The sequence below is a fragment of the Myripristis murdjan genome, chromosome 12 (genome assembly GCF_902150065.1).
Source record: "Myripristis murdjan chromosome 12, fMyrMur1.1, whole genome shotgun sequence".
Classification (NCBI taxonomy): Eukaryota; Metazoa; Chordata; class Actinopteri; order Holocentriformes; family Holocentridae; genus Myripristis; species Myripristis murdjan.
The window spans coordinates 30,050,536-30,070,642 of NC_043991.1; the positions used below are offsets into that span (position 1 = coordinate 30,050,536).

General features: G+C 41.4%; 2 protein-coding genes across 5 annotated transcripts in view; one reads left to right on the forward strand and one right to left on the reverse strand.

Annotated features, from left to right (window-relative positions):
* Positions 1-6,892: 6,892 nt before the first annotated feature.
* Positions 6,893-17,092, forward strand: reep5 (receptor accessory protein 5). Its single transcript, XM_030064834.1, has 5 exons — positions 6,893-7,107; positions 7,284-7,377; positions 11,619-11,757; positions 12,859-13,027; positions 16,761-17,092. The coding sequence occupies exons 1-5, from the start codon at positions 6,990-6,992 to the stop codon at positions 16,808-16,810; spliced, it is 570 nt and encodes a 189-aa protein (XP_029920694.1). The 5' UTR covers positions 6,893-6,989; the 3' UTR covers positions 16,811-17,092.
* A 283-nt stretch (positions 17,093-17,375) lies between these two features.
* Positions 17,376-20,107, reverse strand: part of chd1 (chromodomain helicase DNA binding protein 1) — a 45,708-nt gene continuing 42,976 nt past the window's right edge. For 2 of the 4 annotated variants that reach the window (XM_030064839.1, XM_030064836.1), the window contains exons 35-36: positions 19,685-20,066; positions 17,376-18,959 (exon numbers count right to left, since the gene is read on the reverse strand). In XM_030064839.1, coding sequence (XP_029920699.1) covers positions 18,680-18,959; positions 19,685-20,066 — 662 coding nt within the window. In that variant the 3' untranslated portion in view covers positions 17,376-18,679. Of the gene's footprint in view, positions 18,960-19,684; positions 20,070-20,107 lie in introns of all 4 variants that reach the window. The other 2 variants (XM_030064837.1, XM_030064835.1) reach the window with 1 other exon arrangement.

Here is a 20,107-nt window from a genome sequence, read left to right on the forward strand (position 1 = left end):
AAGTGATTATTGTTGCATCATGTGACGAGGCTCTCCTGTTAATATAGTGACAACTTCCATTTCTCCAAAAATATACTTTACCTTACCTTTAATTAAATTCCTTCAAACTCTTCACTGTAAATATTATGGGTCTGTTCAGACATGGATGGAAACTGCAATGTGGCAGGCTCGCGGAGGAATACAGCCACAAGGTGGTAACTTGTAAATGATTTCTCAGAATGTGCTATTTCAATATGACAATGAAATGTATTGAGGGCTGATGATTGAACAGTGGCTACTCAGAAACTGCCCGGATGAAACGATGACATGATGATGATGATGATGATGACAGAAGGGAATAATATCAGTGACTCTTAAATGGATGAATACTCTTCATAACTTCACGATGGTCTACCGCCCTTGTCTGTGTTTGCAAAATGACTGACTGGCATGAATGACGGTGGCATAGGTGTGGTGTCATAAACATAACTTTTACCACAGGCTCTTGTGTTTGTTTAGCTGATTACAGTGGAAGGGGAATAGATGCCACCTACACTGTGTGTGTGAGCGGCTTTCTCTGCTCTTGTGCTGACAAAATACACGGCAAAGTGCCTGCAGTGTTGCTTTGTCAGAGCAGGAGGGCGCTGTAATCCCAGGAGCACATGGACAGTCTGCCCCGGGCCCCTGAGCTGGATGTTGTACTTGTCTGTCCACATGTAGAATGCTCTCCCTAAAGTGCAGTACGGTCACCAGTTAAAAGCATTTCCCCCAACTCTGTTTTCTTATACTGCCGATATTTGAAAAAAAATGTATGCAAAACCCCACTGATATGTGCTACATTAAATTTAATTAATACTCTGTAATTTTGCCAATTAGGCTTTGTGAATTAGTATGGCAATATCTAATACAAACTGAAAATAATGAAACAAAATTAAATCAGTGACCATACTGCAGTTTCTGAAGCATTATTTAAAATTTATATAGTGCTAGGTACAGTTTCATATGCATTCTTGGAAATGAACAAAAATCAATCAATAAAAAATAATAATAATTACCACTGACCACACAGCAGTTTTTGTGAGGCAGATATTTCTGTGTCAACATTTCTGTGGTTACAGTGTCCCTGTATATTATCATCAGTGCTTTGGGGTTCATGTAATGGAGTGTGTTTCCACCCTAACCTGCTTCTACTTGTCACAGCCAGCAGTCTGACCAGGACGTGAGCTGCCAGGCTGCACGTGCTGCTCTCCCTGTCGGTTCACAGCAGACGCGAGGCGAGTATAGAGCGACATGTCATGTGGGTGGGCACACCGTTTCTACATGACGGTCACATGGTGGACTCAGCGCTGCACGCACCGCTGAGTTGGCCGGTACAGGTGCTCAGATGTCCTGCCCTGCGTTCCAAATCGCATACTGCTACTTTTTACTTTTAGTATGCACTGCAGCTGCACTTACACAGTATGTGTGCATATAGTGTAGTATGCAGTATGCATGCGTATGCATACTATTGGGACACTACATACATCATCCTTGAGCTCCGACCCTCTCGCTCACTTCCGCCGCCGTCCGTAGCGCCACATTTGAATGTTGTTGTCAAAATGCTGGTGCTGTTTCATACTGCACTGTCGTCTGTCATATTTCTGATCTCTGTCTTCCTGTCGTTTCTGCTGTCACTGAGCCAGGTGGGTGCCATGTGTGTGTGTGTGTTGTCTTCCGTATGTGGGCGTGGCTTGTACACACAGCTCAGTCAGTGCCACATAACATCCGCTGCGCAAAGGATTGTGGGTCAGAATGGCCGGTGCAGCATGCTGAAATGCATACTGCGAAATCTGACCGGATGTGGTAGAACATCCTGGTACTCTTGGCATACTGCATATGACATACTATGTACTGGGACATACTAATTCTTTTTTTTGCCTACTAAATAGTATGTTAGTATGCGTATTGGAACACAGGGTGGGTTCTTGTCTCAGACTCGTGACTTTGACAAGTTCAAAGTTGAAAATTGTAAACTGACGCGAATTTTGCACATTCATGTCATTCGCGATGCCACTGAGAACTCGCGTCTGTTCGCATCTTTGCATTGACTTTGTATGTAGCTGCGCCGCGTTAAAAACTCGCCTGGTGTTTGGTCTGAACACGTAAACAGTCCAGTGGCTCCAGTCAGCAGATCCACCTGTCAGATGAATCCACCACTGCCAAGCGTGTGTCCAGCGACCAGGCCCGCTGACTGACAGGCAGCGTGTCCTGTCCCCATGGTCCAGTGTGAAGCGGGTTCTGGTTTAAATGTAGTGACAAAGTCCTGGACTTAACTGTTCAGACGTGTAATCAATAAAAACATTCAGTATTATACTAAACTACCTTTACTTTAAATAATGACGCCTTTATTTTCTCAGCACTGTCTATGTAAAGCTGCTCCCGTGGAGTCAGGCACTTGCAGTAAGTTTTCAGCACAAGATTAAAACAAGTAGAGTCAAGCAGAGAAAAATGATTTGCTTCCCTCACATTAGCAACACCTGTGATTACTGACGTGCTGCGGTCTCGGCCTTTACCACAACGCCACCTAGTGCTCGGAGGAACGTCAAATCCATGGCTGCTCAGTGGCTGTGGCAGAGCCTCAGGCTCTAGCTTGTACATGTTACACACTGCAGCTTAATCCAGTGTTTGTCAACCTTTTGGGTCCTCAAGTCAAACCAGAATCACAAGATACACCACCTCACAGACATCAGTCATGCATATTTTCTCAAATGTCATTATGTGACTGGAGCTATTTCCCCTATATGGCACACTGACTAATGATCCCATCTGTCAGGCTGCACTGACATCACTCATCCAAAATATGAAGGCCTCTTTATATGGATCAGTACAAGAGCTTGCCAGACAAGTGTGCTAAATATTATTGTTCAGATAAAATAAGAACAGCAAAATAATTATGATTATTATGATAAGCCAATGTATGTTATGATTTAGGGATGATGTCAAGGCCCATGACTGATGCAGTGATGGAGATTGTACAAAAAATAGAGAAATGTCCTCAGCAGCACACATTTCAGAAATCAACCCCACCAGCAGCAGCAGAAGCAGCAGCTGGCTCTTGTTAGTCATCCTCTGGATTTATGCCACAGATTGAAAAGAAAGACAGTGGTCTATTTCTGTCAGCATCTCTGAAAATAAAATGCAGTAAAATAAAACAAGGACCACTCTGGGTTGGACATATTTATTTCTTCTACCAGTAACACTACATGTGGCTCATTTGTTTGATCAAAACATGTGCATAGTGTCATGTCAGCAATGTTGCAGCATGTTTGACTTAGACCATCATTGTGTAGATTAAAAACAACCATATTTTAGCCATTTTGTCTTCCTCAGGGTGCTGTGGAAGGAGGTGCGAATATGTATTAACTTTTGGTCAGCAGGTGTATGTATTAGATGGATATCGTGTGTCGATAGATAAAATATGCAGTATAGTCACAAAACATGATGGGGAAAAATGAAAAAATAAATAAAACACACACACACAGTTTGCACCAGTTTCAGCATTGTGGATATGTTCCTTTAATAAAGGCACTTGATGAGAGCCATATCAGAAAAAAGGAAAGAGCATGCTAAGAACTCCTGTTCTTTGATGATTCTCTCCAGTTTGTTGGTGTGTTTTCTGTCACCAGGCCTGTGCTGCTGCTTCCTGTTGCCACACGGCACAGTTTGCTGGCTCAGTGGTGATGGGCTTTCTTCTGTTTGTGCTGAGACAAGAGTTGAATGTTTGGGGATTTGAAAGCAGAGAGGAGAGGGACATCTGGTGTTGTAGCATCCCCTTAATGTGGAGACTGCTCTCGACACACTGGTACAACACTGTGTCAACTGAATACTTTCAGACCAGTATGCATTCACTAATTCATCATTTATCTGCTCTATTCTGTTCTGTTCTACCATTTCTTCTATTCTTCTTCTGTTTATTTGTTGAAATGCTGCACAAATATGATTGTTTATCAGTATGGTGCAACAGAATTGGCTTTGAATGTGTTGTCCTATACTGTGGGCCTGTTTCCTGCATGAAGAGGAGCATCGCTTGTGTTTAGGGAACTCATGAAGTCACAGCAAACAGCAAACCCTCATGAAGGATTTTCATTCAAATACTTTGCTGACTGAATTCCACTGAAGATGCAGCTGCTGGAGCCTAAACGCTGCTTTACCTCACCAGGACAACTTGAGGACGAGTTCAGGATTTATTTTATTTATTTATTTTATTTTATCTTCTTGTTTTTTTTATTCTATTTTTCTTTCTCTTTTGCATTTTTGATGTCCTCCTCTTCATGTATTTTAATCCCTGTTTTAAACTCTTCTTGTAAAGCACCTTGAAACACATTGATTTGTATGACATTGTGCTCTATGAATAAATTGGCTTTGCCTCGCCAGGGGGGAAATAAGTTGATCTGAAAATGATTTGAACATCCATCCCCAGTGATATATCACCCTGCAAGAGTCTGGGCCCCTCAGCCTGGAGCTCGAACACCCACAGATTTCCACTGAAATGATGAGCTATCTGCAAGTAAAAGATGTTCATACTATTTACTAATTAGTTCTTAAACCATTTAAGTTCATTGCATTAAAAAACTAACATCATGTAAGGGATCAGGAGACTTCACTTTCTGTCATCTGGATTCAAAGGTCAAAGTTCAGAACATGAAGTGCTCAGTTCCTGGAATCGTTCTCTCTTTTCTTCTTTCCATTGTTGCTTTTAATTGAACAAAGCGGTGAGTGTAGCGATGCCACACTCCTGTCACAGCATCTGGAAGCAGATCCCACTACTCTGGACTGTGGAAAGATATGAATAACTTTATAGTTAACATTTTCTCAGATTTCACTCTTTTCTGTGTAAACATTATATTTGGGTGCTGTGTTTCTAGTAACAAGGCTGATAATGCATTTTTTCTTATTAATTTAATTTTACTTATTGCCAAATTCCACATTCACAGCTGCAAACTTACAAACAAGAAAACTCTTTACTTTTTTTGTCTTTATGAAGGAATTTGAACAGTGCATATCAACGATTTTTTTTTTCTCACAAAGCAAAAAGCTATAAATCCATGAATGCATGCAATACTTATACGTTTTTAAGGGAGTTAATTACCACACACTGGCCTTTTTTATGTATTTATTTATTTGTTTAAATTTGGAAAAAATCTAGTCTTTTTTGTTAGTTTGGTTTTATTTTTGCTATATTTTTTTTTCTTTTGCACTACTGTTTGTCTTGTTGCCTTGTTGCTTCATGTGTTTGGAAACGATGCTGTTGTCTCATTAAAAATAAATAAATAAATTGTTCCTGAGTCTACCGTGTCACTTTTTCCGTTTCATGACCATAATGCTTTGAATAGATGCGCACCAGAAGTTGTACAATCTAATGTTATTGTCAAGCACATGCCGTAATGTATTGTGTATATGCGCACCAGAAGTTGTATTGCTGTTATTGTCAAATACATGACAACATCCACCCTGTGCTGCTGTCTGCGTATTTTGTTCACTATGTGTATTATATATTATATATTTTGCTTATATAGGAATATATTGATCATGTTGCACACGTCGCTGTTTGCATTATATTATAACTGACATACACTGTTTCTCCACTGTTTCCACTGTTGTGGACTAAATACTGCTGATTCATTTACTGCCACTTCGCTGCTTCATGCAGTGTATTGGTTGTGCTGCAGAGGTTGCACGGTTCATCCTGTTTGTTACTTTACAGCTGTTTTATTTATTGCTCTGCTACCTTATTTATTTATTTATTTATTTATTTATTATTATTATTTTTTTTTATAGCACCTAGTTCGGAAGTCGCAAAATTAATCTCGCTGTCTTTGTGCACAACAATACAGTGCCAATAAAGATATTTTGCTCTATTCTATTGTAATAACTCTCTTGCCAAAGTCATTATTATGGCAATAAATTATGTAATGCTAATGTTCCAGGGTTATGATGGCAGCGCTGCCTGGCCTGTGTTTGAGCCGCTGGAGCAGATGTTCAGATGACAATACCAGAGTGTAAACAATGTGCAGGGTGTAACCTGGCCTCTGAGACAGCAGCAGCAGGACGCAGGCCTGCTCCCCTGCCCTGGTTCCGCTGCAGGCCTGCTCCCCTGCCCTGGTTCCGCTGCAGGCCCGCTCCCCTGCCCTGGTTCCGCTGCAGGCCTGCTCCCCTGCCCTGGTTCAGATGCAGGCCCGCTCCCCTGCTCTGGCTCCGCTGCGCGCTGCCATCAGAGCAGGCCAGGGTGTGGCCGTGCGGCCGGGAAACGTTCCGGGGAGGCGATGCTTCCCCAGCAGCCTGACGCGTCAAGTGAACCACATTTCTAGAAGAAGAGACCGGACGTGCCGACATCTGACTTCAAAATAAAACTACAAGTAAACGAGCCGCCTCTGGAAAGTTAGTTCACTGTAATTTAACTGGATATAAATTGTGAGAATACAGGAAAATAAAAACATATGGATCATTTTAATATTTTCTTTCTGGTTTAATCGCACAATGACGACAGTTTTAAGTATGATACTGAAACAATTAAACCCCTTGAAACCTTTAAATAGAAGCCTATCATTTGAATAATTATAAATTGTTTCTTGTCATCGTTTCAGCAATTTTCAGGTTACATTTTACGTGATTTATATTATTATTATTATCATCATTAGAATTCTGTCTTCATTATCACAATCCTGACTTGTATTACAGTCGGGATTGTGATTTTAATCTCAGAATCCCGCCTTTAATCTCATTTTTTTTTTTTGGGGGGGGGGGGGGGGGGGGGGGGCAAATTCTTGGATTAAGATCAGAATTCTGATCCGAATCCCAGAGAGCTGAGCTGAAATCCTAGAGCCTGTGTGAGGGAGGCCTTTATGCTGAAGGGCTCCAAGTTGAAGCCACATCCCGCAGTGCGGCTGCCTTGACTCTCATGTCAAACCACTGGATTGGGTTTCAGGGGTGTCGCAGTTTGCCAGCAGCACAGTGAAGGAGGAAGCGCAGCCATGGCACAGGCGCTCAAAGAAAGATTTGAAAAGTTCCTGCATGAGAAGAACCTGATCACAGATGTTCTGGCGAAGATCGAGGCCAAAACCGGAGTGAGCAGGACCGTCATCGCGCTCGGTAGGTTGTGACAGGGCGACATGGGTTGAGGAAGAGCAACAAGACCGCTATGATCATTCTCAGGACGGGAACAATAACCCCCGAGCTCTCTGGGTGTAATAACTCCACGGTTGTTTAGTGTGTATCCGGATCTAGACGCTGCCGCTGTGCTAACCATGTCACATCGTGTGTTCCAGCTGTCATCGGGGTGATCGCAGTTTACTTGGTGATCGGCTATGGAGCCTCCCTCCTGTGCAACCTCATCGGATTTCTTTACCCAGCATACATATCGTAAGTCATTAACTCTACCCCAGCCAACACTCACTCACTCACCCACACGCACACACGCACACACACTCAAGATGGTGAATGAAGTGAACCCTCCCATGTTGCCAGGCTGCCCCCTGACAAGAAGGGTTTTGATGATGTTCTGTGTCTCATCATGACAAGATACAGGATGTGGTCCGCTACAGGAAATGACAGGATCCCTATGCTGAAGACCACAGAGCTTTTCAAAGTGTGGTCCAGAGATCCCCAAGGGGTCCTTGAGGGCCCTCCCAGGGGGCCCTCGGCAAAATTCTGCATTGTAACAAAATGTTACAATGCAGAAAATGTAGGAGGGGTCATGATGCCATTTTCTTCCTTGTGGTTTAACTTCACCACGTGTCAGTGTTAGAGTGTGTCATCTGAACAAGGAACCACTGTCTCTGGAGTCCTCATCCCCATTCAACAGAATGTCAATTGATATATAAGTTAAACATCAACAAGAGTTCAGTAGAATATCAATAAACCATAAATTACATTTCAACAACATGTCTGTAAAGTGTTGGTATGGATTCCACCAGAGTTCTGCGCAAGATACGCCCACCAGTGCAGTGATTGATTACAAAATGTGTTGGCCTGTTGCTTATTTGCTAAAACAGGCCTGACACAAGCCCTCACCCAACCAGAGCCCTAACCTTAACCCTGTGGGCTCATGTAGCCCAGATCTGCAGTGGGTTTTATAATAACACAGCAGCAATAACATCAGCTAGGTCTGCATGTCTGTTAAGGTTCAGCAAACACATACAACAGAATAACAATAGATATGTCAGTATGTTGCTGAAATATAATTTATGGCTTATTGATAGTGGATTGAACTCTTATTAATAGTTAATATCAGTTGACTTTATGTTCAGTATCTATACGGGACTATCCAAAGAAAGAGTGACCAAAAAAGCAAACGGCAAAAAATCCTTGAAAACCCCCTCCGGCCTCCCACTGTCTGGACTCATTCTGCTTGGCTCTTTAAGATCGATGAAAACAGGCAGTACTGACGGTCCCCGCTCCAGTTCCTGCTCTTCTCATGTGAGCCTCAGACCACAGTGTTTTGATCCACCACAGCACCATAGCTGCTGCATCATATCAAATGACTTGTTTGACTAATGCCCTGAGGGCTCATCCGCACTGGGGGAGCAGAGCGAGCCGTGCTCAGGCCGGCTGAAGCTCTCTCAGCACCTGTCTTTGTGAGGCTTCAGTTCAGTCCAGTGACTCAACTGGCAGCTGGCCTAATGCTTTTATGAATTTCTTCATTTGTTTCGAAGCCATTTTCCTACAACTGGCGGGCAGCTGAGTGTGCCAGCCACTTTGAAGATCGGGGTGGGAGCCTCTTTGCCTCGGTTGGCATTCAGAACCCTGACACATGCAAAGCATGAAGTGCGTAGTTGCATTGTAGGGAGTCAAACTGCCAGCCAGGCTGTGTATTGCACAGAAAAAATGCTTCTAAAATAGTTCTTTAATAGTTTCACGAAGAACCATCAGCTACTAAAGAAATACTTGGAGGAATAGCGGATGGTTCCTCATTTGAAAAACCTTCCAAGAACTATTTTCAAAAAGGTTGAGTTAAATTTCTTTGAAAAAGATTTTCAGCACCACCTCAAAGAACTTTTCTGACAGGTCCTTGAAATAAAAACTAAGAATTCTTGAAGAACAATCTAAAGAACTGTTCTTTAAATAAATGGTTCTTTAAAGGTCTGAAAGGTTCTTTGTGGAATGAGAAATGGTTCTCCTATGGCATGACTGTGAAGAACTAGTTTCCCTTCAGCAATGAGCATGAACTGCTGTTTCCATGAACCTTTTCTCTTCTCTCTTCTTCGAAAAACCACTGCTGCTTCCTCGCAGAGCTGTTTGCATGGCTCTTTGAGCTACATTTCAGCCATTTCAAAGAAATGGTTCTTCGTTCTATGTGGAAGCAGAGTAGCTTCTTCTATGACATCACAGTTCAGTTTGTGGATTCCTTTGTTTTGAGCTTTTTTTTCTTTTCTTTTTTCTTTTGGTTAGTTTGGATGTTCACTTCATGTCTTTCAAAAACATGGGAAACAAAGGTTATGATCAAACTAGAAAGAAATGAAGTGAAAAGCTCAAGACAAAGGAATGATTAATTATTAATCATTATTAATTAAAAATAACAGGTAATTAGCAAAAAGTGATAAAGAAAATAGCCTGAAAATTATATTAAAAAAAAAAAAAAGATTTTTTTTTTTTTTTTATTGAAATAAAATCCCATCATTTAGAATCACAAAATATGTGCATGTGAACAGCCACAGCCAGATTCACAGTCAGCACTATCATCTTAGTTCACCTGATTGGGAGTGGCCACGTCAAACAGACAAAGCTCAGTTTGTAGGCCTGGTCCAGGTGCTGAGCTCAGGCCTGGTCCAGGTGCTGAGCTCAGGCCTGGTCTCAGGCCTGGACGGGGCCGGGGGGCTGTCACACACCTGCTGAGTTGGGCGGGGTGCAGGGCCGGGGGGGCTCTGACACTGCTGCAGCTCCCAGCCAGCAAACAATGGCTGCTGCAAAGGAGAGAAAATGAATGCGTAATTGGAGTGGAGCGCCTCACACTGTTAGCAAACATCAAAATGGGTCACAGGTGAGTTGCATGAGTCAAACAGAGAGGCGGGGCATCAGGATGCTGATCACTTTACCCAGAGGCTTCATGGTAGTAAGGGACTACACAGGTAAGGCAGCAATGAAAAAAACTATTTATTCACAGCTTTCAAGAATTCAGTATATGGAGCTCCAGCAAATGGAAGTTTTAAAAATTTTCAATAAAATGATCTTCCTTATTATCCTCCTTATTATAATGTCTTACATGTTTTGAAGATGCCCAGTCCAACATGAGCAGACAAGACACTAACAGACCAATACAAATGTGAGTGTGATGTCACATGACACATGTTGGTATCCACATTAAATAAACAAGTAGCAAGTAGCAAATAACAAGAAGTATCCACACTGTATACTAACAATATCATACAACCAACAACCAATGTCCTAAGATATATCATACAACAGATAGCTCTGGTGGACCAGCGGCTCCATGAGTGCTGATATACAGTAGCCTGTGAGACACTTTACCATTATGTGTCACTCAGCTTTAAACACGTTCTCTAACAGCTGTCTAAATGGTCATCAAAAAGATGAGGGGAAGGAAAGAAGCCTGGATACTGACGCTTCCTGCGTTTCTTTGCTCTTGCCGCCACTGGTGACTGTCAGGCAGCGCTGCCTCTCAGGCTCGGTCTCACTCAGGGTTTGGGTTTGATTACTTGACAGGCAACAAAGTACCAGGAGCAGATACTGTGATGCAAAGCTCCCAGCAAGAGAGCTTGTGCTCAGGTAATGTTCAGTTCAGGTTTACGTTCAGTTCAGCTGAACATAAGCATTGAAGTCTGGCAGAATATTTGTGTTGGTGAAGCCACAAAAATCACAATCAGTTGTTGCTAATTATGTGATTTGACAAACTGCATGGTTTGTAGAGTTAGTAAGTTAGTTAGTTAGATACTTTATTCATCCCGAAGGAAATTCACAGTTTCCAGCAGTATCCACAGAGTAGCTGTTGTATAAAAGCACTAAAACACTTGCTGCTAAACTGAAAACCCAATCAGCACAGCTGTGGTTATCTTGTACGACCAAAGCACAGCCGTGCTGATATTCTTGTGTGATATTGCTTAAAATGACAGTTAACCCTAAAACACCATTTGTCCCATAATTCATCTGGACGCTCAGAATGCAGGTCACACAGTTAAAAGTAAAAAAAAAAGTAAAAAACATGGAACCCATGAGTGGTAACAAGTTCCAGGCAGTGTTTTTGGTGAGCAGATGCCTTGTACACCTGCCTGATCACTGGCCAGGCACAGAGGGTGGAGCTGACTGAGCTGTGTACTGCAAGGCATTATGGTTAAATGAGTGCGATTTTGGTTGCCTACAACCAAAATCGCACAAACTAAGAAAACAAGATGTTTTTTTTCTCACTTTTTAAAAATTTATTTTCACAAAAATTTATTATTTTTTTTTAAAAAATGTGAGACTTTACACAAAAAGCACAAAAATGAAATGTGTCTTGATAGTTTTCAAAGCCCCAGTGTGAACACCGAGCACGCGAACTGATGCTGATCACTATGGAAATGATATTGTTCATGACTGGGAGTCAAACTGTGCAACATGTCCTAGCAGCAGCCATCCAAACAGTCAAACGTCCCTCTGTTGAACTGCAGGATCAAGGCCATTGAAAGTGCCACCAAAGAGGATGACACAAAATGGCTGACCTACTGGGTGGTGTACGGCATCTTCAGTGTGGCTGAGTTCTTCGCTGATATCTTCCTCTCCTGGTTCCCCTTCTACTACATAGGAAAGGTAATCCAGCTGCACTGTGTTCTTGTGTGTGTGTGTGTGTGTGTGTGTGTGTGTGTGTGTGTTTGTCTGTCCTTCATCAGCAGTTTCTCACACCAGCAGCTCTTTTATGTATTTGTATTTATATTTTATTATTATCATCATTATTATTATAAGTGGTAGTATTAGTATCAAGAAGAAGAAGAAGAAGAACCACTGTCACACAATGTAATGTAGCTTGAATTAATAACAATACAGAAATAACAGAAAGTATTAATTAACACTTTGAAACCCAGAAGTGGATAGGTGGGCTTTTATTTTGAAAGATGATATTTCACCCATGGAACAACAGTCACTTTATTTATTTATTTATTTATTTATTTATTTATTTTAGGGGAATATTTTGGTAAATTTTTCCTTGTAATTTTTTTTTTTTTACAAAGTTTTGCATAATTTATGATCATTTCCTTGTTATTTTATGTTAAATATATAATTGTGTAATTATAATTATAGTTTTCTTGCAATTTTTGTGCTGTTATTTTGTGCTAATTCTCCACACATTTTGTGGTCATTTTATTTTTATTTTTTAAAATAACTTTCTCATAAATTTTCTAATCATTTTTTCTCTTTGAAAATTATTATTATTATTATTATTATTATTATTATTATTGTTGTTGTTGTTGTTGTTGTTGTTGTTATTGTTGTTGTTAGTATTATTTACCCATTTTCTTCACATTTCTTGAACTTCTTTTTCCCTAATTTTCTGGTCATTTTGTCTTTTTTTTTTTTTTTAAATTCCAGTATGACATTTCAGACATGATCAGTTGAAGTACTCTCAGAAAAACAATGCTTCTTAAATGGATCCTCAAAATGCTCTCTGGTTCCACAAAGAACCAGTTGGAGAACCTCTTTATTTAGGGGCTGGTTCTTCACACACTTTCTGTGGTTCTTTAAGGCAATAGGGGTTCTTTATTGTTATTGGAGTTATTTGGTGGCACAATTTTTGATTGAAAACACTCAAAGAACCTTTTATTCCTATAGGAATCATTTTTCATGGTTCTCTGAGGCACCTTTGGGGTTCTTTAAAGGGTCATCAACACAAATAGTTCTTGTTTGTCTCCTCAGTGTGGTTTCTTGGTGTGGTGCATGGCTCCTACTCCCTCAAACGGATCAGTGGTCATCTACACCCGCGTAATCCGACCCTTCTTCCTCAAGAATGAAACCAAGATAGACGACGTGTTGAAGAACATCAAAGACAAGGCGTCAGAGGCTGCGGACAAGATCCAGGATGAAGGTGAGCGGGTCAGGACAGTCCACGTGACTGTCCTGCATGAGGACGGAGCTCGGCTGTCCTGTGTGTGTGTGCCACAGCGCTGAGCTCATGCCGGTGGTGTGATGTGTGTGTCGAGGGGTATTATCCTAATTCTACCTCCAGCTAAAGCCGCGCTGTGTGATTTCACAAGCTAAGAACAATCCTGAGAGCAATGGCTGCTTTGTGCTGACGTGTCACCATGTAATGACGCACAGCCGTGTTCCTGTGTTCAGCCCTGTGTCACTCTGCTGTCACACACTGCTGGCACACATTTGATCTTAAATATATATAATAATATAATATATATATATATATACATATAATTGCATAATTATAAATACAGTTGTCTTGTAATTTTTGTACTTTTTTTTTTGCTAATTTTCCACACGTTCATTTTATTTTCTAATTTTCTTCATCATTTTCTTGTTTTTTTTGTTTTGAATAATTTTCTGAGACATTTCTTGTACTTTTTTTCTGTACTTTTCTGGTCATTTTCTTGTAATTTTTTTACTTCCTCCTCAAATTTTCTCATTATTTTCTTATATTTTTTGTCATTCACAAAGTTCACCAAATTCACAAAACCCATTCAGCAGAATAGATGTGTCAACATATCAGTGTCACGTCTCCAGAGCCCGCACACGCTCACCTGATAGCAACAAGACCACTTCTGAGTACATATAAATATGGACTTATATTTTAACATCACTGTTCATATGGAACAAAGTGACTCAGTGGAAAAAAATTGAAAAAAAAACCAGCTTGTCTGCTAATATCCAGCAGATATGAGGTATTATATCAGGCGTCTGCCACTAATCTGGCAGAGGAATGTCTATAGATGTTAAAGTAAAGGTCAGCATGTCTTTAATTCTTAGTAAAATGTTTCTTAGCAGAGATCTCAGTGATCACACACGGTGCTCATCAGCTCCTCTATGAAGTGTGAGCAAAACCTTCAGCAGCGTGTCTCTTAGCCTGAGTCTCTGTCTCTTTGTACGGCCAAAGAAAAGATGCTGGAGACCTACAGGTATTTCACTGATGCTGACACTGAAACATACAGAAACCCAGCACACACACGGATAGCACTCTGTCTCTGGGAATTTAGTCAAATAACGGTTTCAAATCTTTCCTACATAAGGCCTGACACTGTATGAGATATGAATGCCTAAGCGTTTGAGGCCAGCCCGCATGTGGGAGGGGAGGTGGTTGTCTTGAATCTGAGGGCTTAAATCCACTGGTGCAGACTGAGGTACATATGGACAGTGTCCCTACAAATGTCAAGGGACTCAGGAATTGTCCTGACCAATATTTTTAACAAAACATTTTTTGTCATGTTAACTCCAAATAACGTCAGCCGGTTAGAGTCAGCTCAGGTTCACCTTCTTTAAAGATTTTTTTGGCATCTCTGCTTTACTCTGGCTAAAGTTACACTGATTTGCAGCAGTGCTGTGAACTGGCTAAAGCAGAAAACTACGTCTCAGTGTCGGGACATGTCAGTTGCCAGTGATTGGTTAGTGGGTTTCAGATGGCTCTGCCCACAGTAATCAGCTAGCACAGGGGCCATTTCAGACTGAGTAATGGATTGGAAATGGAATGGAGGTGGAGCAGGAGGAGAGTGGCTAAACTACAGGAGCAACAGGCAATAAGAAAACAAGAAATGAAATCAGTAGTTCCCCTCCATCGTGTCAAATGCTTTAGCCACATCCAAACAGATGACCACTTCAGGAATGTCCCTGCAGGCAGGCCAACACATGACTATTTCTTTTATTTTGCTGCATTTAATCGGGACAGACACAGGGCACACAGATCAGCTGAGGTCAGGTCTCTGATGCAGGTAGCAGAGGGGGGATAGAGGATGCTAATGTGCAGCACCTGTTCCTAGAAGGGCTTCTGTGAAAGCAAGAGATTAAAACAAAAGAGGAAATACAGAAGGTAAACTAATTAGAGGAAGAGACAATAAAAACAGCTGCAGAAACTCAGAAAAACACAGAAAGAAGAAGAAAGATGAGTAAGGATGAAGGATAAATCCTGGAAAAGGAGTGATGATGATCAGATATAAAACAGCTGGATGGGTGGGAAGCTTATATCTTGGCTGGTGCTTTATAATTACAATTAAGGAGTACAACCAGGTGGAATGAGCCACACCTGGACGTGCTCTTACATGTCAGGAGCAGAGTGCAAAGTTCTCCAGGCCAGAAAACCGCAGAGCAAACAGAGGAGGAGCTTTCCACAGCCATTATCACTTCTGTGGGTTATGACTGTTGACGACTGTCAGCTACAGAAACAGAGCATTAGTCAACCAAAAATTCATACTTGACAGTCGAAGGGTTTCATTTGCATGTTGGGAAATCTTTAGTGCACCCACATGATTTGCCACATGGTTGGTTGCAGTGTAAAATGTGGGTGAACTGTAGCCGATGAGCCAAACATTCAAGATCCCAGGTGTGCTGCTTTTAGTTTTGGTCCTAGTTTAGATCAGGTTTCAGTTTGAGGGACTTGTCAGACTTTCCAGACAGTGAGAGCTGCATGTGTGCAATCTGGAAAGTAGGATCGAGGTCAATGTGCGCGTATCGCAAAGTGGATGAAATTAAGCGTATTGCATCCTCCCAGCATGCACCAAGCCGGCGGTGGTTCGCCTCGTTTCAATCCACTGTGGGTCCAAGTGTCCGGTCACACAGCTGTCCTGCTGCACTGAAACAGGCTTATGAAGCACATTTCCCCAAAACCATCTCTGTTACAACCTCCACTTTGGCAGCTCACTGACCACCAGCACAGTGACCGGGGTTTAAGAAGTAAAACTTTGAATCAGTCAGAGATGTTTCTACTCAATCTACAGGTTGGATTTGGACAACTTGCACACACACAAAGTATGGAGGGAAACAGCACGGTTTCCAGAAGCTGCACTTTCATGCTTCATTAGCACTGAAAGGATGGAATATAGAATTACCGTTCTCTGAAACTCTTTCCAGTGGCTGCTTTTAACAAGTGACCCAAGCAATAGAGCACGCTAGATCAGGAATTTTCAATCGTTTTCATGAAATGGACCCCCAAGTTGATTTTCATTGAGCTGTAGGCCACCGTCTGAGAAGATTTTGCCTTGGGCCCCCTGAAAAGACAAGATATTTGTCTTTGTGTGAAGTATTCATTTGTTTAAATGCCAATCTTCAACACTGTCAAAGAGTCAAAGAGGTGAGATTGTGACATCATGTTTGAATAATCACACTTTTTTGTATCCTGACACGTTCTAGGGAGTTAATTAACGGTAAAATGAACCTTTATAAAACCTGAGCAAATTCACTCAATTTTTTTCAAAAACATGGGAAAAAGGTGACTAGCAAATTAGCAACAGGAAAAAATATTGGAACATTTGTTAAAAAAAAAAAAAAAGAAGACAAAAATGAGCAAAAAAAGCACAAGAAATTGTAACAAAAATACTTTAAATTTGAAGAAAAAAAAAAGCTGTATAAAGATTAAGTAAATGATATATTTATTTAAAGGTCAGGTCACTGATGCTGGACTGACATCAGATTTCTGTTTAAATGCTTGTGAAATGTGCCCGCCTCATTTGGCTGAGGACCCCCCCACAGGGCCTTCACGGACCCCTGGGGGTCTGTGGGCCTCACTTTGAACACCACTGTCTTAGATGGCAAACAGGAGAATCTGTTTTCCAGCGATCGGAGTTGGGACCGACTGCTCACATGACTGTGTTCTCTGTCCACAGCCAAGAGAGCCACAGCAAACATCATGTTTGAGGAGAAGAAGAGCACCTAGAGCCGGCCTGTGTGCAGCGTCCTCTGAGCCCACGGCCTCACAGCTCAAGACATGTCGCCATCAATGTCTTTGTTTTTGTTTTTTTTTTTTAAATAAATTATCCTGAAAAGTTAGCACCCTTGGTCTTTGTCCTTAAAAGCTGTAATAGATGGTGATGTTCCACATATGAAGTGAGCTATTTCCCCAAGACAATTTCCAGTTTGAACTTCTCTTTATATCTGCAGGCTATCAAATCACTGTTGCCCCTGATGCTTACAAACCAAATAAAAAATCATCACTGACCTCCTGTATTCTGATTCTACATTCTTTTACTTCACTGTGTATTAAAAGGTATGCTGAGATGAATTATATTGTTATAGGATGTGATAGGACTTAGTTATGAGGTGAGTATTATATCTGGGGCAAAAACATTTCATGTCATGGAGCCTCAAGGTTTGGCTGTTGATGTTGGCTCAGGATGCGGCTGCTGGATAAATATGAAATCCTGATTTTTTGTGGTGTGATTGATTTTACGTTCCGATTTTCATGGTAAAGAGGATGAAAAACGTCACACATTCATCAGGAGAACTGTTACAAGTGAGTCAGTGATTGAGTTTAATGGCTTCATAAACAACTATATAAAACAATCCTTAAAAATTCATGCATTTTCAGTGTAAATTCATTTTGAAATATAGAGGAAATTTATGTACAATGGTGTGAACTGTAACAGCAACTTCACTCAACTGGGCTGTTCCTCAGAAGTTTACTGGCTGCATAGAACATTGATATTATTGCCTACGTAGAAAACAAAATGAAAGGTAAAGAAAAAATGGGAAAAGAATGTAGAAAGTCTAGTTTATTCCTTCTATATGAAAGACTTGTTTTGTTTAGACCATCATTTAGTAAAAACTCAGTTCTTTCCAACTGGCACACACTGAGAGGAAACAGGAACTGACAGCTTGTAATTAAAACCAAGGAGTACAGCTAAAAGATTATTTCTCACTACCAAAAAGTTACATTCTGAGTAGCATTATCATTAAGAACTATTGTACAGATATATCTGACAAAATGCCTGAGTTGATGGAGAAAGGTAGAGTCATAATAAATCCAGAGAGCCTGAGAAGAAAAAGACCACCGATTTACTATATTACAATAATGTACAACAGTATTATTCATGAAAAAAAGATGTAAGTCACCCCCCCTCCAAAAAAAAATAATAAAAAAAATTTACAGCTAAGACAAGTAATTAAATAATTCATGATGGGGAGAAAGAAAGAAAGGGGAGGGGGGAAAAAAAAAATCAGGAATTGAGAAATGCTGTATATGAGGTACTTCAGATGGTGAGCCTGAGCCCAGGCTGCTTTCAACCATCAACTCATCAACATGATTAATGTGACAAACACAATTATTAACTTTCCTTATTGATTCGACATGTAATTAAATAAAATCAATAACCATATAATGCATGATGAGAGAGAGAGAGAAATGGAGAAAACAGTCAAAATACAGGATCCAGTGTCATGGGTCGGTGAGAAGGTGAGGCAGCACTCAAGGTAAATTGTGTCCATTTTTCAAAGTGTAAAAAAATCCGACTATAAAAATAAAAGAAAATATGCTGTGTTCTGTTACGCGTACAGAACAGTGCAGCTTTGAACTCTTGCAAATACAAAAATATGCATTTTTTTTTTTTTATCTGCTGCCTTATTTAACCCTGCTCCCTGGCCTTCCATTCCTCAGATTTTGGAGATCTGCTGCTGTTGAAGCATGGAGACCACAGCCACACTGAGCCAGCTGATATGTGTGATACAGGTTTTTGTCCACAGTCCCTGTAAGGCATCTCCTCTGTTCGAGAGTCTATGGCTGTTAACCAGCGGCCCGCCTCAGATCCTGTTATGTTTTCCGGCTGCTCCAGATCTGTTCAGGTGTGCTCTTGTGGTCTGATGAATACTCTAAAGGTGACCGGTGTCCCATGGGTGAGCGTGAGTCGTAGGGTGAGCGCTGGTCTCTGGGAGAGCGGGGTCCGCCGGCAGAGGTTCGCTGGTCCGTCTGCCAGTCCGAGTGATAACGGTGGGAAGAGCGGTGCTCCGAATGGGAATGATCCTTCATGTCCAGCCGATGGTCTCGGCTAGAGCGAAACTCGTCCACTTTCCTGTGTTTACTGTCGTAGTATCTAAAAATACAAACCATATTTCCATGTGTTCAGTTAAATCTGCTCATATACATACGCAAACATCCATTTAAAGATACATTCTGCCACAGCAACAATGCAGGGGGAGGTTCAATCATAAAATAAGTAAAATAAAAAAACTGTAAAATACTATTGGCCTATGAAGCCACCAACAACCTTCCAGGTAAGGCTCCACTTCTCCGGAACCCCTGCCCCATATCGCCCTGTCAAACGTTGTGAACTAGCCCTTTAAAAGCACACTTGTCTATTTTGATTATGTGGAAAAAGAGCTCCCCAAACTTTTTACCACAACAAAATAGTGCAGCTGTAAATGAGGTAGTAAAGGGCAAAGACAAACAACAAGCTTGCTCCTGAGATCAAAACCAAAACATTTTCACACTACTTGCCTTAAACATAGAGACACTCTGAAGGAGCATCAAGAGGCGTACCTTTAAATTTCAAATTAGACATTGCAATTCCTAGCCAGAACTATGGGTACCTGTACTGAAAACCAGGATAAAAGTAGAAGACAAAAAGGCGTGTATTTCCAGATGGCAGGAAGGTCCAGGACAGACCCTGGTTTAGTGTGAGCCAGGCCTCTACCCATCTACTTGCCCTACTACTGGAAACACTATTGACAGTGTTTAAAGGACAACTGATTCATAACCCAAAGCAAAACAGGATACATTAGCCTTTAGAGCATTACTGAGGAAGTGCTCCTCCCTCACCTTTCTTGTCGGTCTCGGTCTCTGTCTCTGTCTCTGTCTCGATCTCTGTCTCGGTCTCTATCTCGGTCTCGGTCTCTGTCTCTGTCTCGATCTCTGTCTCGATCTCGATCTCGATCTCGATCTCGATCTCTGTCTCGGTCCCGGTCCCTGCTGTCAGGCCTGTAGTGGTCTCTGTCTCGGTGGTCTTTGCCATTGCTGAAGGAGGAATATGGTCTTTTCCTGGACTCTCCACTTCCTCCGGTCTTCCTGTGAGGCTCAGTGGTGTGTCGGTCCTTACTGCTGCTGCTTTCATGGTATCTGCTTGGAGGCGGATGCCGCTCCAAGCTGCAGCTGTCCCTGCTGCTGTCGTCTTGGTGAGAGTTGTCCTTTACCTTCTCAGTGTCTGCTGAACATGGGAAATGAAGAGTTACACATAATGTGTAA

Bases quoted from the DNA above. Each gene is read 5' to 3' on its own strand.
- reep5 (XM_030064834.1), top strand. From the start codon at position 6,990: ATGGCACAGGCGCTCAAAGAAAGATTTGAAAAGTTCCTGCATGAGAAG. The intron at 7,108-7,283 runs GTAGGTTGTGAC...CGTGTGTTCCAG, and splicing joins CAGGACCGTCATCGCGCTCG to CTGTCATCGGGGTGATCGCA. The intron at 7,378-11,618 runs GTAAGTCATTAA...GTTGAACTGCAG, and splicing joins CTTTACCCAGCATACATATC to GATCAAGGCCATTGAAAGTG.